Here is a 16,545-nt window from a genome sequence, read left to right as displayed (position 1 = left end):
CTCATCAAGTCTTACTTCCTCAAAGACTAAAAACTTTAGCAGACCAATTAATTAGCAGATGGTCAGAATCTACTTCTTCTGGGTGCATATGACTCTCACTGATTTCCTAATAAAACTTCTGGGTACACATGACTCTCACTGATTTCCTTATAAAACCTCTGGGTACACATGAATCTCACTGATTTCCTGATAAAACCTCTGGGTACACATGAATCTAACTGATTTCCTTATAAAACCTCTGGGTACACATGAATCTCACTGATTTCCTTATAAAACCTCTGGGTACACATGACTCTCACTGATTTCCTGATAAAACCTCTGGGTACACATGAATCTCACTGATTTCCTAATAAAACTTCTGGGTACACATGAATCTCACTGATTTCCTTATAAAACCTCTGGGTACACATGAATCTCACTGATTTCCTTATAAAACCTCTGGGTACACATGAATCTCACTGATTTCCTTATAAAACCTCTGGGTACACATGAATCTCACGGATTTCCTGATAAAACCTCTGGGTACACATGAATCTCACTGATTTCCTTATAAAACCTCTGGGTGCATATGACTTTCACTGATTTCCTGATAAAACCTCTGGGTACACATGAATCTCACTGATTTCCTTATAAAACTTCTGGGTACACATGACTCTCACTGATTTCCTGATAAAACCTCTGGGTACACATGACTCTCACTAATTTCCTGATAAAAATTTTGGGTACACATGAATCTCACTGATTTCCTTATAAAACCTCTGGGTACACATGACTCTCACTAATTTCCTAATAAAACTTCTGGGTACACATGACTCTCACTAATTTCCTAATAAAACTTCTGGGTACACATGACTCTCACTGATTTCCTTATAAAACCTCTGGGTACACATGAATCTCACTGATTTCCTGATAAAACCTCTGGGTACACATGACTCTCACTGATTTCCTTATAAAACCTCTGGGTACACACGACTCTCACTGATTTCCTTATAAAACTTCTGGGTACACATGAATCTCACTGATTTCCTGATAAAACCTCTGGGTACACATGACTCTCACTGATTTCCTTATAAAACCTCTGGGTACACATGCCTCTCACGGATTTCCTTATAAAACCTCTGGGTACACATGACTCTCACTGATTTCCTGATAAAACCTCTGGGTACATATGACTCTCACTGATTTCCTTATAAAACCTCTGGGTACACATGACTCTCACTGATTTCCTTATAAAACCTCTGGGTACACATGACTCTCACTAATTTCATAATAAAACTTCTGGGTACACATGGCTCTCACTGATTTCCTAATAAACCTTCTGGGTACACATGACTCTCACTGATTTCCTTATAAAACCTCTGGGTACACATGACTCTCGCTGATTTCCTAATAAAACCTCTGGGTACCCATGAATCTCACTGATTTCCTAATAAAACCTCTGGGTACCCATGAATCTCACTGATTTCCTGATAAAACCTCTGGGTACACATGACTCTCACTAATTTCCTGATAAAACTTCTGGGTACACATGAATCTCACTGATTTCCTTATAAAACCTCTGGGTACACATGACTCTCACTGATTTCCTGATAAAATGTCTGGGTACACATGACTCTCACTGATTTCCTGATAAAACCTCTGGGTACACATGGATCTCACTGATTTCCTGATAAAACCTCTGGGTACACATGACTCTCACTGATTTCCTTATAAAACCTCTGGGTACACGTGACTCTCACTAATTTCCTAATAAAACTTCTGGGTACACATGGCTCTCACTGATTTCCTAATAAAACCTCTGGGTACACATGACTCTCACTGATTTCCTTATAAAACCTCTGGGTACACATGACTCTCACTGATTTCCTTATAAAACCTCTGGGTACACACGACTCTCACTGATTTCCTGATAAAACCTTTGGGTACACATGAATCTCACTGATTTCCTTATAAAACCTCTGGGTACACATGAATCTCACTGATTTACTGATAAAACCTTTGGGTACACATGACTCTCACTGATCTCCTTATAAAACCTCTGGGTACACATGAATCTCACTGATTTCCTGATAAAACCTCTGGGTACACACAAATCTCACTGATTTCCTTATAAAACCTCTGGGTACACATTAATCTCACTGATTTCCTAATAAAACTTCTGGGTACACATGACTCTCACTGATTTCCTTATAAAACCTCTGGGTACACATGACTCTCACTGATTTCCTTATAAAACCTCTGGGTACACATGACTCTCACTAATTTCCTAATAAAACTTCTGGGTACACATGACTCTCACTAATTTCCTAATAAAACTTCTGGGTACACATGACTCTCACTGATTTCCTTATAAAACCTCTGGGTACACATGAATCTCACTGATTTCCTTATAAAACCTCTGGGTACACATGACTCTCACTAATTTCCTAATAAAACTTCTGGGTACACATGACTCTCACTAATTTCCTAATAAAACTTCTGGGTACACATGACTCTCACTGATTTCCTTATAAAACCTCTGGGTACACATGACTCTCACTGATTTCCTTATAAAACCTCTGGGTACACATGACTCTCACTGATTTCCTTATAAAACCTCTGGGTACACACAAATCTCACTGATTTCCTGATAAAACCTCTGGGTACACATGACTCTAACTGATTTCCTTATAAAACCTCTGGGTACACATGACTCTCACTGATTTCCTGATAAAACCTCTGGGTACACATGACTCTCACTAATTTCCTAATAAAACTTCTGGGTACACATGACTCTCACTAATTTCCTAATAAAACTTCTGGGTACACATGACTCTCACTGATTTCCTTATAAAACCTCTGGGTACACATGACTCTCACTGATTTCCTTATAAAACCTCTGGGTACACATGCTGCCAATGAAAATGTTGATCTCTAAATGTTTCCAAATGTATAATATGTCCAAAACAGCACCACTCAATACAGTGCATAGGCTTATGGCTAATCTAGGTTTAACCCACTAGCTATATTGCTGTGTACAGCCATAGGGTTAATAACTGTTAGATCTGTGCTATGTTTTCAGGTGCAACATTTATTTTCTTCACAAAGACATTCTACAAATAGCATTTTCAGCAGCTGTGTTTTGATTACTGATATTGTGCTACTGACTTTCTAACAATAAACCATTTGTTGCTGAAAGATTAATTAAAGAGACATGAAATCCAATTTTTCCTTTCGTGATTCAGATAGAGCATTTGATTTTAAACAATTTTCCAATTTGCTTCTATTATCAAATTTCTTTCCTTCTCTTGGCATCCTTTCTTGTAGGTTCAGGAGCTGATGATTGATGACTGCACATAAATGACATTTTTCATTAGTATACCCAGTGACTTAAGCTTGCTCCCAGTAGTACATTGCTTCTCTTTCAACAAAGGATACCAAAGGAATAAAGCAAATTTAGATAATTTAATTAAATTGAAAAGTTGTTTAAAATTGTTTGCTCTTTCTGAATTATTAAAGGAAAATTGTGTGTTTCATTTCCCTTTAGCTAATTCTTGAGGACTTTTTAATAGAGCTATTTAATGGAAGCAGTTCAAGATTTGATAACTGATTAATTCAAAAATAGTTGTAGATCATAAAGGGACATAAAACAAGTTGGGATAGAGACAAAATATAATAATATGTTTTTTAATTACTTTACCTGCAAATTTATACTGCAGTGCCTCGCCATTAACTCTTTCTTTTTAGTTTCTGAATTGTAAAGCTCTAACTCCCCCCACACATTTCCTTCTATGGCTGTATCTATATCTATTGTTGCTTTGGTAGAATGCAGAGATCCACAGACATTATCTGCTGGAGCATGCCTAGAAGCTGTGAACTCAGTTGAAATACAATGCCTGTGTCTAAACAGTGACAAGGGGGGTGAAGTTAGCTTCTCCAGGCAGCTTAGCTATGTAATTCATTTTGCTTATATTTGAAAATTATTTTAAAATACTTGCCAGCAATTTTTAAACATTTTTTTATGCAAACTATTTTTTAATTGATTAGCCCTTTTAGGATATGCACAGATCTCAAACTGTTTTATGTCCCTTTAAACAGTAGTGAGGAAATGCCCAGCTTGCTATTGAAGGGAATGCGCAAAAACAATTATTATTGCTATGGGAGCATAAAACATGGTCCTGTTGTAGGATAAATATAGAACAGCTTTAGTGAAGTGATGTCTCAACATTTAGAAAGTTTAGTCACTGAAACCATAGTTACATCGTTTTTTCTTATATGCATGTGGGAGCATCAAACATAGGATCTTTTTTTCTATGACCAATAAAATCTGAATTTTTTGTTTCTTTTTTAAATATGTACAGTAACAGAAGACAAATCTAGTGAAAAGTTAGATGAAGTGCTGCTGATTTGTGCATATGTATTACTGTCTCTTTTTGGAAAATGTAAATTATGATTTATTATTGATATAACCGTTATTTTGACATACTATTCATAACTCCAAACATTTCATGGAAATTATCCTGGGATGGGGAGGCTGGTGGCTTAGTCAGGGAAACATGGGACTGGAGTTGTAGTAAGCCAGGGTGGAGTCACATCATGTTGGGGGTGGAGCCAGTGGCGGCTCGTGGGTTATTCAAATGGGGGTTCACAGACCACCAGTTATGTAAAATAGTATATATATATATGAAAACATCAAGCATATATATATATATATATATATATATATATATATATACTGTATATATATATAAATATACAATATGTAATACAGCAGGAATCAAAATGAATACATTAATAAATATGATCATAGGAACAAACAACATAGTTAAGTGCATACATAAATCATCATATATGGGACACCATGTAAAAATTGACAAGCAAAGAGCAAAAATAAGGATATTCAGGTATCTTAATGACCTTGTTGTATAGGCTAAACTGTATAGTAAGCCCATAATCCTATAGAAAGAAATGTCAACTTTATCATATGGGCCTATGCAAGATGCAAGTATAGCAAGGGGTAGAACGTTAGGTCATCAGCGGTACATACATAATTAAAGGCATAAATAAACCATCATATGTTGCACAAAATGTATGTGGTAGCTAAAATCAAAACAAGTTCAACAATGGTATAAACAAGGTGCCGCAGACCCCATAATATATAAAATATAAACAGCAGCTGTATAGTGTATCTATGGTCATATAAGAAGAATAAACCTACCATAAGGCATTAAGCATACCTAATGTGCATATGTAAGTGCAAATGTGCCGAGTGGCGATTAGGGAAACGTTAACCGTTAGGCCATCCATGGTCAGTAAAAAAACGGGAAGCAGGCACAGCATTATTGCATTCAAAGCTAAGAGTTCTAGGTTCGTTGCCATGACAACGATAAGCGCACCCTGGCCCGTGTGTCAAATGGGAGTCCAAAAAGGGGAAATGTACGCCTTAGCTAGCCAAGACAAACCGCATACGAACTGCGAGTTGTAATGTTAAACAACTGTGCATCGCAAACTATTTTTAAACTGGCCAGTTATAAGTGCCTATATATAAATGTCAAGAACAAAACATCAAATCATGTTGCATGGGTTTAAGCAAGCGCTAGTATGTGTATGGCATATTCACAATGTCGGGCTGAGGAGAAAAACACATTATAAATTGACTCTTCATAGAAACAAATGTACAGAAAAAGTGCAGTTGGCAGGTGTGTGTTGCTGCTAGCAAGAATATAGATATACATAGGCAAATAACGTCATATAGAAATGTGTGAGAACTATATAGGGGGGGCATAACAGGAGCCTCTGTCACCGTCTCTCATAGCAAACAAAAGCCGCCATGGGCATGAAGGGAATGCATGCATAGAGGGTGTGTAGTACACCCTACAGCGCTCCCTACAGTTCCCAATCTGCGCCTCCCAGTCCCACACACACAGCTCTCGGTGTGCGAGTGTCACGTGACAGTTGGCTCTCACTCGCACACTGAAAGATGTGCGATTAGCAAGGCTATGGACTGGGTTGTGGGCGGCACTGCAGGCACTGCAAACAGAAAGGGGAAAGTGCTTTTCCCTATATGTCATGATTCTGTCCGTTCATCGCCGTGTCGCCGCGGCTCCCGGATCTCCTCTGCCTTCAATTAAGTCACGTTGCCTAGCAACGTGACGCGTTCCTCTGACACTCCCCTCTGATGTCACGGCTCCTCTCCCCTGCCTTTTAAATGACGGCGGGAGATCTTACTCGGGCCCGTTTGTTAGCTTGTCTCCGGATCTGTGAGTACTTTATTCGAATCTGTATTTGACCATTGCCTGCCTGACCTTGCTTTTGTCTAGACCCTCAAACTGACTCCTGGATATTTCGACCATTGTCTGCATGACCTTGCTTTTGCCTAGACCCTCAAACTGTCTCCTGGATATATTGACCATTGCCTGCCTGACCTTGCTTTTGCCTAGACCCTCAAACTGTCTCCTGGATATATTGACCCTTGCCTGCCTGACCTTGCTTTTGCCTCAATCCTAAAAAACCTGCTTAAAGGGACATTTATCATTTGATTGCTGCAAACCTGCTTAAAGGGACATTTTTCATTTGTTTGCTGCAAACCTGCTTAAAGGAATATTTATCATTTGTTTGTTGCAAACTTGTTTAAAGGGACATTTATCATTTGATTGCTGCAAACCTGCTTAAAGGGACATTTTTCATTTGTTTGCTGCAAACCTGCTTAAAGGAATATTTATCATTTGTTTGTTGCAAACTTGTTTAAAGGGACAATTATCATTTGATTGCTACAAACCTGCTTAAAGGGACATTTTTCATTTGTTTGCTGCAAATCTGCTTAAAGGAATATTTATCATTTGTTGGATACAAACCTGCTTAAAGGGACGCTTATCATTTGTTTGTTGCAAACCTGCTTTAAGGGACATTTATTATTTTTTTTATTGCAAACCTGCTTAAAGGGACATTTATCATTTTTTCCTTCCAACTACCAAAAGTTTATCCTACTATAAGGATTCAACCGCTATCTCTTGTGTATAAATCCAGACCTCAAGAAAATATACAGAGTTTCTACTTCTTTTGTGAGTACATTGTATCCTGCTTATTTTGTTTCCTGAGTGGGTCACGTCCTGGTTATTTCTCAGTGTGCTAGCGTGTGTTTTACTTTTCACGCTAGCAGTTGGGTTAAATCCTGGGCTGATCCTATACGGCTGACACTATACTTCTATCTATCGCACATGCGGTGCGATAGCAGTTAACATGGAATTTTTTTTTTTAAAGCCAAAACTGCAGTGGAGTTGTGGAGCCTGGATGAATTATTATTATTAATAATAATTAAATAAATAAATAAATCTTTTTATTAAGCCAAAAAGATTTATTTATTTAATGTGTTAATTTTTTATTTCTTATTTCTTTCTTTCTTTTGGGGGTTCACTGGGGATTCACGTGCGGCTGTGCGCAAATGGAGGAGCCTCCACTGGGTGGAGCTAAGTTTGGAGTGGGAAGAGCTTATTGGAAAGTTGGACGGAGCTAGCTATGAAGGCGACAGATCAAATGGTAGCTAGTCAATTGTCTGCAACCTGGGGCTAAGGAGCTTCAGGTAATGCCCTCAAACTGTAACAGGTGTGCAAAATGCTGGACAGTTGAGAGTACTGGTTATTTATAAAACACATACAGAACTGATCATAGAGAGCACATGTCACAATTATCAGAAGTTTTTTATTTGAAGAAGTGTGCAGATATGAGGATATTCAAATAATGAGGGCCCTACTGAAAAGAGGGATTATAATCCAAATTACATAACCACCGTGCAAAAAAAGAATTATAACAAAGTTTATAAAAAATGTTTTACTTTAGATATTTTGTAAGTGGAAAAAATGGAATTGTGGGAAAAAGTAATAATCCTTACCTTTCTCTTGATTTAACAAACTCTGTGGAGAAAACAAAAATATATATAATTAACGCTATTACAACATCAGTGCACAACACAGAGTTATTGAAGACACACACGCGCACACACATATCTAAAGATTTTGGGACTCTTTGTTTTAAAGGGACAGTAAAAAGCTTGTAATTATAAGACATTTCAATTGTCTTGCTATGGAATAACATCAGCTAATCTAAAAAAAAAGAAAATAATTCAGCATCTTGAAATAGTTTTTTTAATAGCCAAACTCCACTCACCACTTGTCTTTTTTAGAGAAGACAATCCGGCCTTGACCTTGCAGACAACAAGGCTAGCTACGGTCATTATGTTAGTATAAAATGCATTGGTTTGCAGTTGTTATCTTCTGAAGCCAATTAGGGATATATATATATATATATATATATATATATATATATATATATTGGTGTGTGTGTAGCAGGGTTAGCCTTGATAATTCTGCAGTGTGCATTCGCAGCTCTGAGAATTAGAAAAAACAGAATTTATGCTTACCTGATAAATTACTTTCTCTTGCAGTGTATCCAGTCCACGGATTCATCCTTTACTTGTGGGATATTCTCATTCCCTACAGGAAGTAGCAAAGAGAGCACACAGCAAAGCTGTCCATATAGCTCCCCCTCTAGCTCCACCCCCCAGTCGTTCGACTAAAGGTTAGGAAGAAAAAGGAGAAACCATAGGGTGCAGTGGTGACTGTAGTTTAAACAAAATTTTTTTTACCAGACTTAAATGCCAGGGCGGGCCGTGGACTGGATACACCGCAAGAGAAAGTAATTTATCAGGTAAGCATAAATTCAGTTTTCTCTTGCAAGGTGTATCCAGTCCACGGATTCATCCTTTACTTGTGGGATACCAATACCAAAGCTTTAGGACACGGATGAAGGGAGGGAACAAGACAGGTACCTTAAACGGAAGGCACCACTGCTTGTAAAACCTTTCTCCCAAAAATAGCCTCCGAAGAAGCAAAAGTATCGAATTTGTAAAATTTGGCAAAAGTATACAGTGAAGACCAAGTCGCTGCCTTACAAATCTGTTCAACAGAAGCCTCATTTTTAAAAGCCCATGTGGAAGCCACTGCTCTAGTAGAATGAGCAGTAATTCTTTCAGGAGGCTGCTGGCCAGCAGTCTCATAGGCCAAACGGATGATGCTTTTCAGCCAAAAGGAAAGAGAGGTAGCAGTCGCTTTCTGACCTCTCCTCTTACCAGAATAGATAACAAACAAGGAAGATGTTTGTCTGAAATCCTTAGTTTCTTGTAAATAGAACTTTAAAGCACAAACTACATCAAGATTGTGTAATAGACGTTCCTTCTTCGAAGATGGATTAGGACACAGAGAAGGAACAGCTATTTCCTGGTTAATATTCTTGTTAGAAACAACTTTAGGAAGAAAACCAGGCTTGGTACGCAAAACTACCTTATCTGCGTGGAAAACCAGGTAAGGTGAATCACACTGTAAGGCAGATAATTCTGAAACTCTTCGAGCAGAAGAGATAGCTATCAAAAACAAAACTTTCCAAGATAACAACTTAATGTCTATGGAATGTAAAGGTTCAAACGGAACCCCTTGAAGAACTGAAAGAACTAGATTCAAACTCCATGGCGGAGCCACAGGTTTATAGACAGGCTTGATTCTGACTAAAGCCTGAGCAAACGCTTGAACGTCTGGTACCTCTGCCAGACGCTTGTGTAACAGGATAGACAAAGCAGATATTTGTCCTTTTAAGGAACTAGCTGACAATCCTTTCTCCAGTCCTTCTTGGAGAAAGGACAATATCCTGGGAATCCTAATCTTAGTCCATGAGTAACCCTTGGATTCACACCAACAAAGATATTTTTGCCATATCTTATGGTAGATTTTCCTGGTGACAGGCTTTCTAGCCTGAATCAGAGTATCTATAACTGACTCAGAGAACCCACGCTTTGATAGAATTAAGCATTCAATCTCCAAGCAGTCAGATGTAGAGAAACTAAATTTGGATGCTTGAACGGACCCTGTATTAGAAGATCCTGCCTCATTGGCAGTGACCATGGTGGGACAGATGACATGTCCACTAGGTCTGCATACCAAGTCCTGTGTGGCCACGCAGGCGCTATCAGAATCACAGAAGCCTTCTCCTGCTTGATTTTGGCAACCAGACGCGGGAGGAGAGGAAACGGTGGAAAAACATAAGCCAGATTGAAGGACCAAGGCGCTGCAAGAGCATCTATCAATACCGCCTTGGGATCCCAGGACCTGGACCCGTTGTTAAGTTCTGTAAAGTTATGTGTTAGAACAGGTGGTAAATAAGTTTAGGTACCTAGTATCCGCTATAGTAGGACCACTCAGCCTCACACCAAACCTTGGATTCACACAGATTTAACTTACAGGAATCCGGTTTTGCTCATTGAACTGAGGGTCACTACTGCAGGGTACAGAGTGAAAACGGAGCTGTCACGCAACCAGGTTACAGGATGCCTGTATTTCAACAGATATGAGGAGTATCTATAGATAGAGTAGGTAGTTAATCAACTAATTACTTAGTGATTAAATGATATAGCTGACACATATATAAAGAAGACAGGTAGTGAAATGGAATGTAATACAAACAGATGTAGTACAAAGAGATATTGTAATTAGGCCAAAATGTATTTGTTAGGAATTCAGCACTTCAGGAATATCATATGTAGTTAGAATGATATTTTGGATTATGTTATCAGATATAGTTTATGCAAGGATAAGATAGTAACAAACGATAAGTCACTTAGTTAGGTTCAAGGTGGTCACAGCAAATGATGTTAATCAAGCAGCAGTTCAAACAGAGTAGGCAATATAACAGGCAGTTGAAGTTAATCCTGCAGTTTAGTGATAGTAACAGTCATTGAATACAGTGCTTAGGTAGTTTGCTTACTTGAGAGACATAATGATATCCAAAATAGAGTAATAAAATATACAGACCAATTCCTGATGGTTATTTGGAAGGCTAAGTCAGAGCCAGATGAAAACCTTACGGTATCCTGAATGCTTGTTTGTAGAAAGGACACAGCGCGGTACACGCGCTGCAGACACGCTGAGATGCCGGGTGTGACGTCACAGCCACCGGTGTAACAGTTAGGGAATTGAAAGCAGCTCCTTTGGTTCCTAAGAAACTGCAAGTAATAGAATAGGCACACCGGCACACAGCAATGAAGGATTAATGTAGGCTGCAAAGATTCAAAGCAACAAGTAAGAAATCCCCACAGATTGAGGAAAGGGCTAGGTGTCTTCAGAGAGGAGTCACATAAAGTAACTGATTCAAATTACCAAGCGAGGAGCATAGAGAGGAGGGGCCTTAAATAGGAAGAGAGGATTCAGAATTAAAGGGACAGGATTGCAATAGTGAATACCCTGACAGGACACCCCCCTCAAGGAGCCGCTCAGCGGATCAAGGACCTGGACGGTGTGGATTCCTCCTATGGAACAAGGAAACCAAGCGTGGAGCCATAACATTAGTAGCAGGCTCCCAAGAGTCTTCTTCAGGTCCATAACCCTTCCAACTGACCAAATACTGAAGGTGGTTTCGAAAGTATCGAGAATCTTGAATAGAATCAATCTCGTACTCCTTCTCATCTGTCACATGAGTTAAAGAAGTATCCATCGAAGATGTAGCCCTGATAGAAGCATAGGGTTTAAGGAGTGAGACATGAAATGTTGGATGAATTCTCATGGAAGAAGGTAGTTGAAGAGTGACTGCATTAACATTAACAACATTCTTAATTTCAAAGGGACCCAAATAAAGTGAAGCGAGCTTTTTGGAAGGAACTTGTAATCTTATATTCTTCGTGCTTAACCAAACTTTATCTCCCACCTTATATTCAGGAGGTTTAGAACGTCGTAGATCGTAGTAATGTTTTTGAGCTTTTTGAGCATCGAGTAGTAGTTGTTTAACAGTGGCGAAACCTTTCACTAAGGTATTGATTTTATCATTAACAACGGGTATAGGAGAATTTTTTGGAGCCTGAATGTCATAAGAAGGATGAAAACCGTAGTTAAGGAAAAATGGAGACATTTTAGTGGAGGAGTTGACCATGTTATTATGAGCAAATTCAGCAGTGGAAAGGAGAGAATGCCAGTTATCTTGTTCTAGAGAACAGTAACAACGGAGATACTGTTCCAGGGCTTGATTTGTTCTCTCAGTCTGCCCATTGGTTTGTGGATGAAAAGCTGTACTTAACCTCCTAGAAATGTTGAGGGATTTACAAAGATGTTCCCAAAATCTAGAGGTAAACTGAGAACCTCTGTCACTAGTAATGGAATTTGGTAGACCATGTAATTTGACAATATGATCTATGAAAAGAGTAGCTGTTTCTTGAGCTGTGGGTAGACCTCTATGTGGCAGGAAATGGGCCATTTTAGAAAAAAGATCAACAATGACCATGATAGTGTTGAAGTTAGCAGATCGACAATAAAGTCCATGGCAATATCTGCCCAAGGTCTTTCAGGTATTGGAAGAGATAGAAGGTATCCGTAGGGACGTGTATGTTGATGTTTTTTAGTAGTGCAAAGAAAACATGTTTTGATGTATTGCTTGATTGTATCAGACATTTTGGGCCACCAATAATTCCTTGAGAGGATATGAAGAGTCCTATGTACGCCAGGATGACCTGCTAAAGAGGAATCATGAGCTGCTGCTAAAAGTTGATTCCTGAGATCCTTGGGTACATATAGCTGATCATGATGATAGAACAGTTCATCAGAATGTTTATTTAAATTGAGGTGTGTTATTAATGAATCCTCCTTCTGTTGCAGCTTTAGGGTCTCCAAGAAATCGTTTGTTAAACAAATGATTCTGTCCGCAGGTATCACTGAGGCAGGTGTCAAATGATCTTGTGGCTTAGGAGGTATACGAGAGAGGGTATCTGCCTTAAGATTCTTAGAACCTGGACGATAGGTGATCACATAATCAAAACGTGAAAAGAAAAGGCTCCAGCGGACTTGACGAGAAGTCAGGGTCTTGTTTGACTTTAAATACTCTAAATTACGATGGTCTGTGTAAATAGTAATTGGAAATTTTGTACCTTCCAAGATATGCCTCCAGAATTCCAATGCGGATTTGATGGCAAGCAATTCCTTATCACCAATACCATAGTTTATCTCAGCTGAGCTCATGACACGAGAGTAGAATGCAACAGGATGTAATGGCTTTTCTTGAGAGGCCCTCTGGGATAGAACAGCCCCTATTGCAAATTCAGAAGCATCAACCTCAAGCGTAAAATGACAACTGGGATCTGGGAATTGCAAAATAGGGGCTGAAGTAAATTTATTCTTGAGGGTAGTGAAAGAGTCCTGAGCTTTACTATCCCATGAAAACCTGATATGTTTCTTAGTTAAAGTTGTTAATGGTTTGACAATATGTGAGAAATCTTTAATGAATTTTCTATAAAAATTCGCAAAACCAAGAAACCTCTGGACATCTTTTTTACATGAGGGTACTGGCCATTTGAGTATAGCTTCTACTTTACTGGTCTCCATAGTAATCCCAGTAGGAGAGATACAGTAACCCAGAAATGAAATAGAGTTAGTATTAAATATACATTTCTCTAGTTTAGCGTAGAGATGATGTTGTCTTAAACGAGATAGAACTAATTTTACATGTTTTAAATGATTTTCAAAAGTGTCTGAATAGACAAGAATGTCATCTAGATAGATAACAATACATACATCCAAAAGGTCGTGAAAAACATCATTTATGAAGCACTGGAAAGTGGCTGGGGCGTTGCAGAGCCCAAACGGCATTACTGTGTATTCGTAAAGTCCGTATCGTGTACGAAAAGCCGTTAACCACTCATCCCCTGCTCTCATCCTGATTAAATTGTATGCACCCCTAAGATCGAGCTTGGTGTAGATGGTGGCACCCTGAAGGCGCTCAATTAGTTCAGGAATGAGAGGCAGGGGATATCTGTTTTTCTTAGTACATTTATTCAGTTGTCTGTAATCTATAATGGGGCGTAAACTGCCATCTTTATTTTTCACAAAAAACATAGCAGCACCTGCAGAGGAAGTGGATGGACGTATAAACCCTTTTTTCAAGTTTTCGTCTAGATATTCCTTAAGGTGTGCTAGTTCAGGTTGGGACAAAGGATATATATGACCATATGGAATGGTGCAGTTAGGAATGAGATCAATAGGGCAGTCATACTTCCTATGTGGTGGAAGTGTGGCTGCCTCAACCTTATCAAAAACATCAGCATATTCTTTGTAGCAATCTGGTAATGTCTCTACATTAATATGACAAAGTGTATGAGAATCAGTGCAGAATTGCTTGCAGTACTGAGAATCAAAAACTACAGTAGAGTCTGTCCAAGAAATAGTGGGGTTATGCATAGACAACCACTGAATACCGAGTATCATAGGGTAGACAGAACTTGGTAAAACATCAAAAGATATCAACTCAGTATGCCCTGAGTCTGAGGTAACCTTAAGTGGAACTGTATGGTGTGAAATAGGACCAGAACTAAAAAATGATCCATCAACCAAACGGATGGCTAGTGCAACACTCTTTTTTATTAGTGGTATTTTGTGCTTATCAACAAAAACTAAATCTATGAAATTCCCAGATGCTCCAGAGTCAATTACGGCCTGTACGTCTATCTTCTGCTGATCCCACTGCAACGAGAGAGGGATTGATAAATGAAGCAAATTATTATTAACCATATTAACATTGTGCTTAAATCTCACTCTCTTACCCTTCTTTTGACGAAGGAGAGATGGGCAATCCCTTACGCCATGATCCTTTTCGGCACAATAGAGGCACAAATTAAGCAGTTTGCGTCTGGCTTTCTCTTCAGGCTTTAGAGGGCCTCTAATCACAGCAACATCCATGGGTTCATCAACATTCTTGGTAGCATGGGTAGGAAGATTTATATGATAGGGAGTGTATTTCTTAGAAGTGATGTCAGTTGTGGATTTTTCATATTTCCTTTCCCTGAGTCTCCGGTCAATACCAATACATAAAGTCATGAGATCCTCAAGAACATCTGGAATGATACCTCTAGCAAGTTCATCTTTTAATGAGTCACTGAGGCCCAAGCGAAATTGATTTTTCAGAGCTGGGTTGTTCCATAAAGTGTCAGGAGCCCATCTTTTAAAGTCTGTTATGTATTCCTCTACCATCCTTTTCCCTTGGCGTAAGGATCTCAAAGCTGTTTCAGCAGTATTCTGCTTGTTATGATCCTCATATAAAAGGGACATCGCAGAAAAAAAAGAATCAAGAGAATTTAATATGGGATCATCAGTCTCATAGAAAGTGTTGGCCCAAGATTTAGCTTCTCCACGCAAAAAAGAAATCACAGTCAAAACTTTGATTCTGTCAGTAGGATAAGACCTAGGTTTCAAAGTGAACATAAGAGTGCAAGAATTTCTAAAGTCTCTGAACAAGGACCTGTCCCCAGAGAATTTCTCTGGCGGACTCACAACAGGCTCCGGTGTAAACTCAGAAGTAGAAGGTTTAGTTGTCATATGCTCATTAATAAATTTTCTAATATTCTGGTTCTCAATTTGTATCTCTCTTAAACCCTGTAACATACTATCCATACTTTGTGCTAGAGAACCCACTCTATTGGAAAGCTCACTCAACTCCATGATAGTGGATAGAGGTACTTTTATTTTTTGGGCTTGGTAATATGTTAAGTTCTGTAAAGTTATGTGTTAGAACAGGTGGTAAATAAGTTTAGGTACCTAGTATCCGCTATAGTAGGACCACTCAGCCTCACACCAAACCTTGGATTCACACAGATTTAACTTACAGGAATCCGGTTTTGCTCATTGAACTGAGGGTCACTACTGCAGGGTACAGAGTGAAAACGGAGCTGTCACGCAACCAGGTTACAGGATGCCTGTATTTCAACAGATAGGAGGAGTATCTATAGATAGAGTAGGTAGTTAATCAACTAATTACTTAGTGATTAAATGATATAGCTGACACATATATAAAGAAGACAGGTAGTGAAATGGAATGTAATACAAACAGATGTAGTACAAAGAGATATTGTAATTAGGCCAAAATGTATTTGTTAGGAATTCAGCACTTCAGGAATATCATATGTAGTTAGAATGATATTTTGGATTATGTTATCAGATATAGTTTATGCAAGGATAAGATAGTAACAAACGATAAGTCACTTAGTTAGGTTCAAGGTGGTCACAGCAAATGATGTTAATCAAGCAGCAGTTCAAACAGAGTAGGCAATATAACAGGCAGTTGAAGTTAATCCTGCAGTTTAGTGATAGTAACAGTCATTGAATACAGTGCTTAGGTAGTTTGCTTACTTGAGAGACATAATGATATCCAAAATAGAGTAATAAAATATACAGACCAATTCCTGATGGTTATTTGGAAGGCTAAGTCAGAGCCAGATGAAAACCTTACGGTATCCTGAATGCTTGTTTGTAGAAAGGACACAGCGCGGTACACGCGCTGCAGACACGCTGAGATGCCGGGTGTGACGTCACAGCCACCGGTGTAACAGTTAGGGAATTGAAAGCAGCTCCTTTGGTTCCTAAGAAACTGCAAGTAATAGAATAGGCACACCGGCACACAGCAATGAAGGATTAATGTAGGCTGCAAAGATTCAAAGCAACAAGTAAGAAATCCCCACAGATTGAGGAAAGGGCTAGGTGTCTTCAGAGA

The 16,545-nt window shown here is 38.8% G+C and overlaps 1 protein-coding gene across 1 annotated transcript in view; it reads right to left on the bottom strand.

Moving 5' to 3' along the window:
* The window catches only part of PALM2AKAP2 (PALM2 and AKAP2 fusion), a 340,815-nt gene that overhangs the window by 27,199 nt on the left and 297,071 nt on the right, over window positions 1–16,545 (bottom strand). Inside the window, exon 5 of the mRNA XM_053702675.1 lies at window positions 7,868–7,889. Coding sequence (XP_053558650.1) covers window positions 7,868–7,889 — 22 coding nt within the window. The remainder of the gene's footprint in view (window positions 1–7,867; window positions 7,890–16,545) is intronic.

Source organism: Bombina bombina, chromosome 2 (genome assembly GCF_027579735.1).
Source record: "Bombina bombina isolate aBomBom1 chromosome 2, aBomBom1.pri, whole genome shotgun sequence".
NCBI lineage: Eukaryota > Metazoa > Chordata > Amphibia > Anura > Bombinatoridae > Bombina > Bombina bombina.
This window is presented reverse-complemented; position numbering and strand designations above follow the sequence as displayed.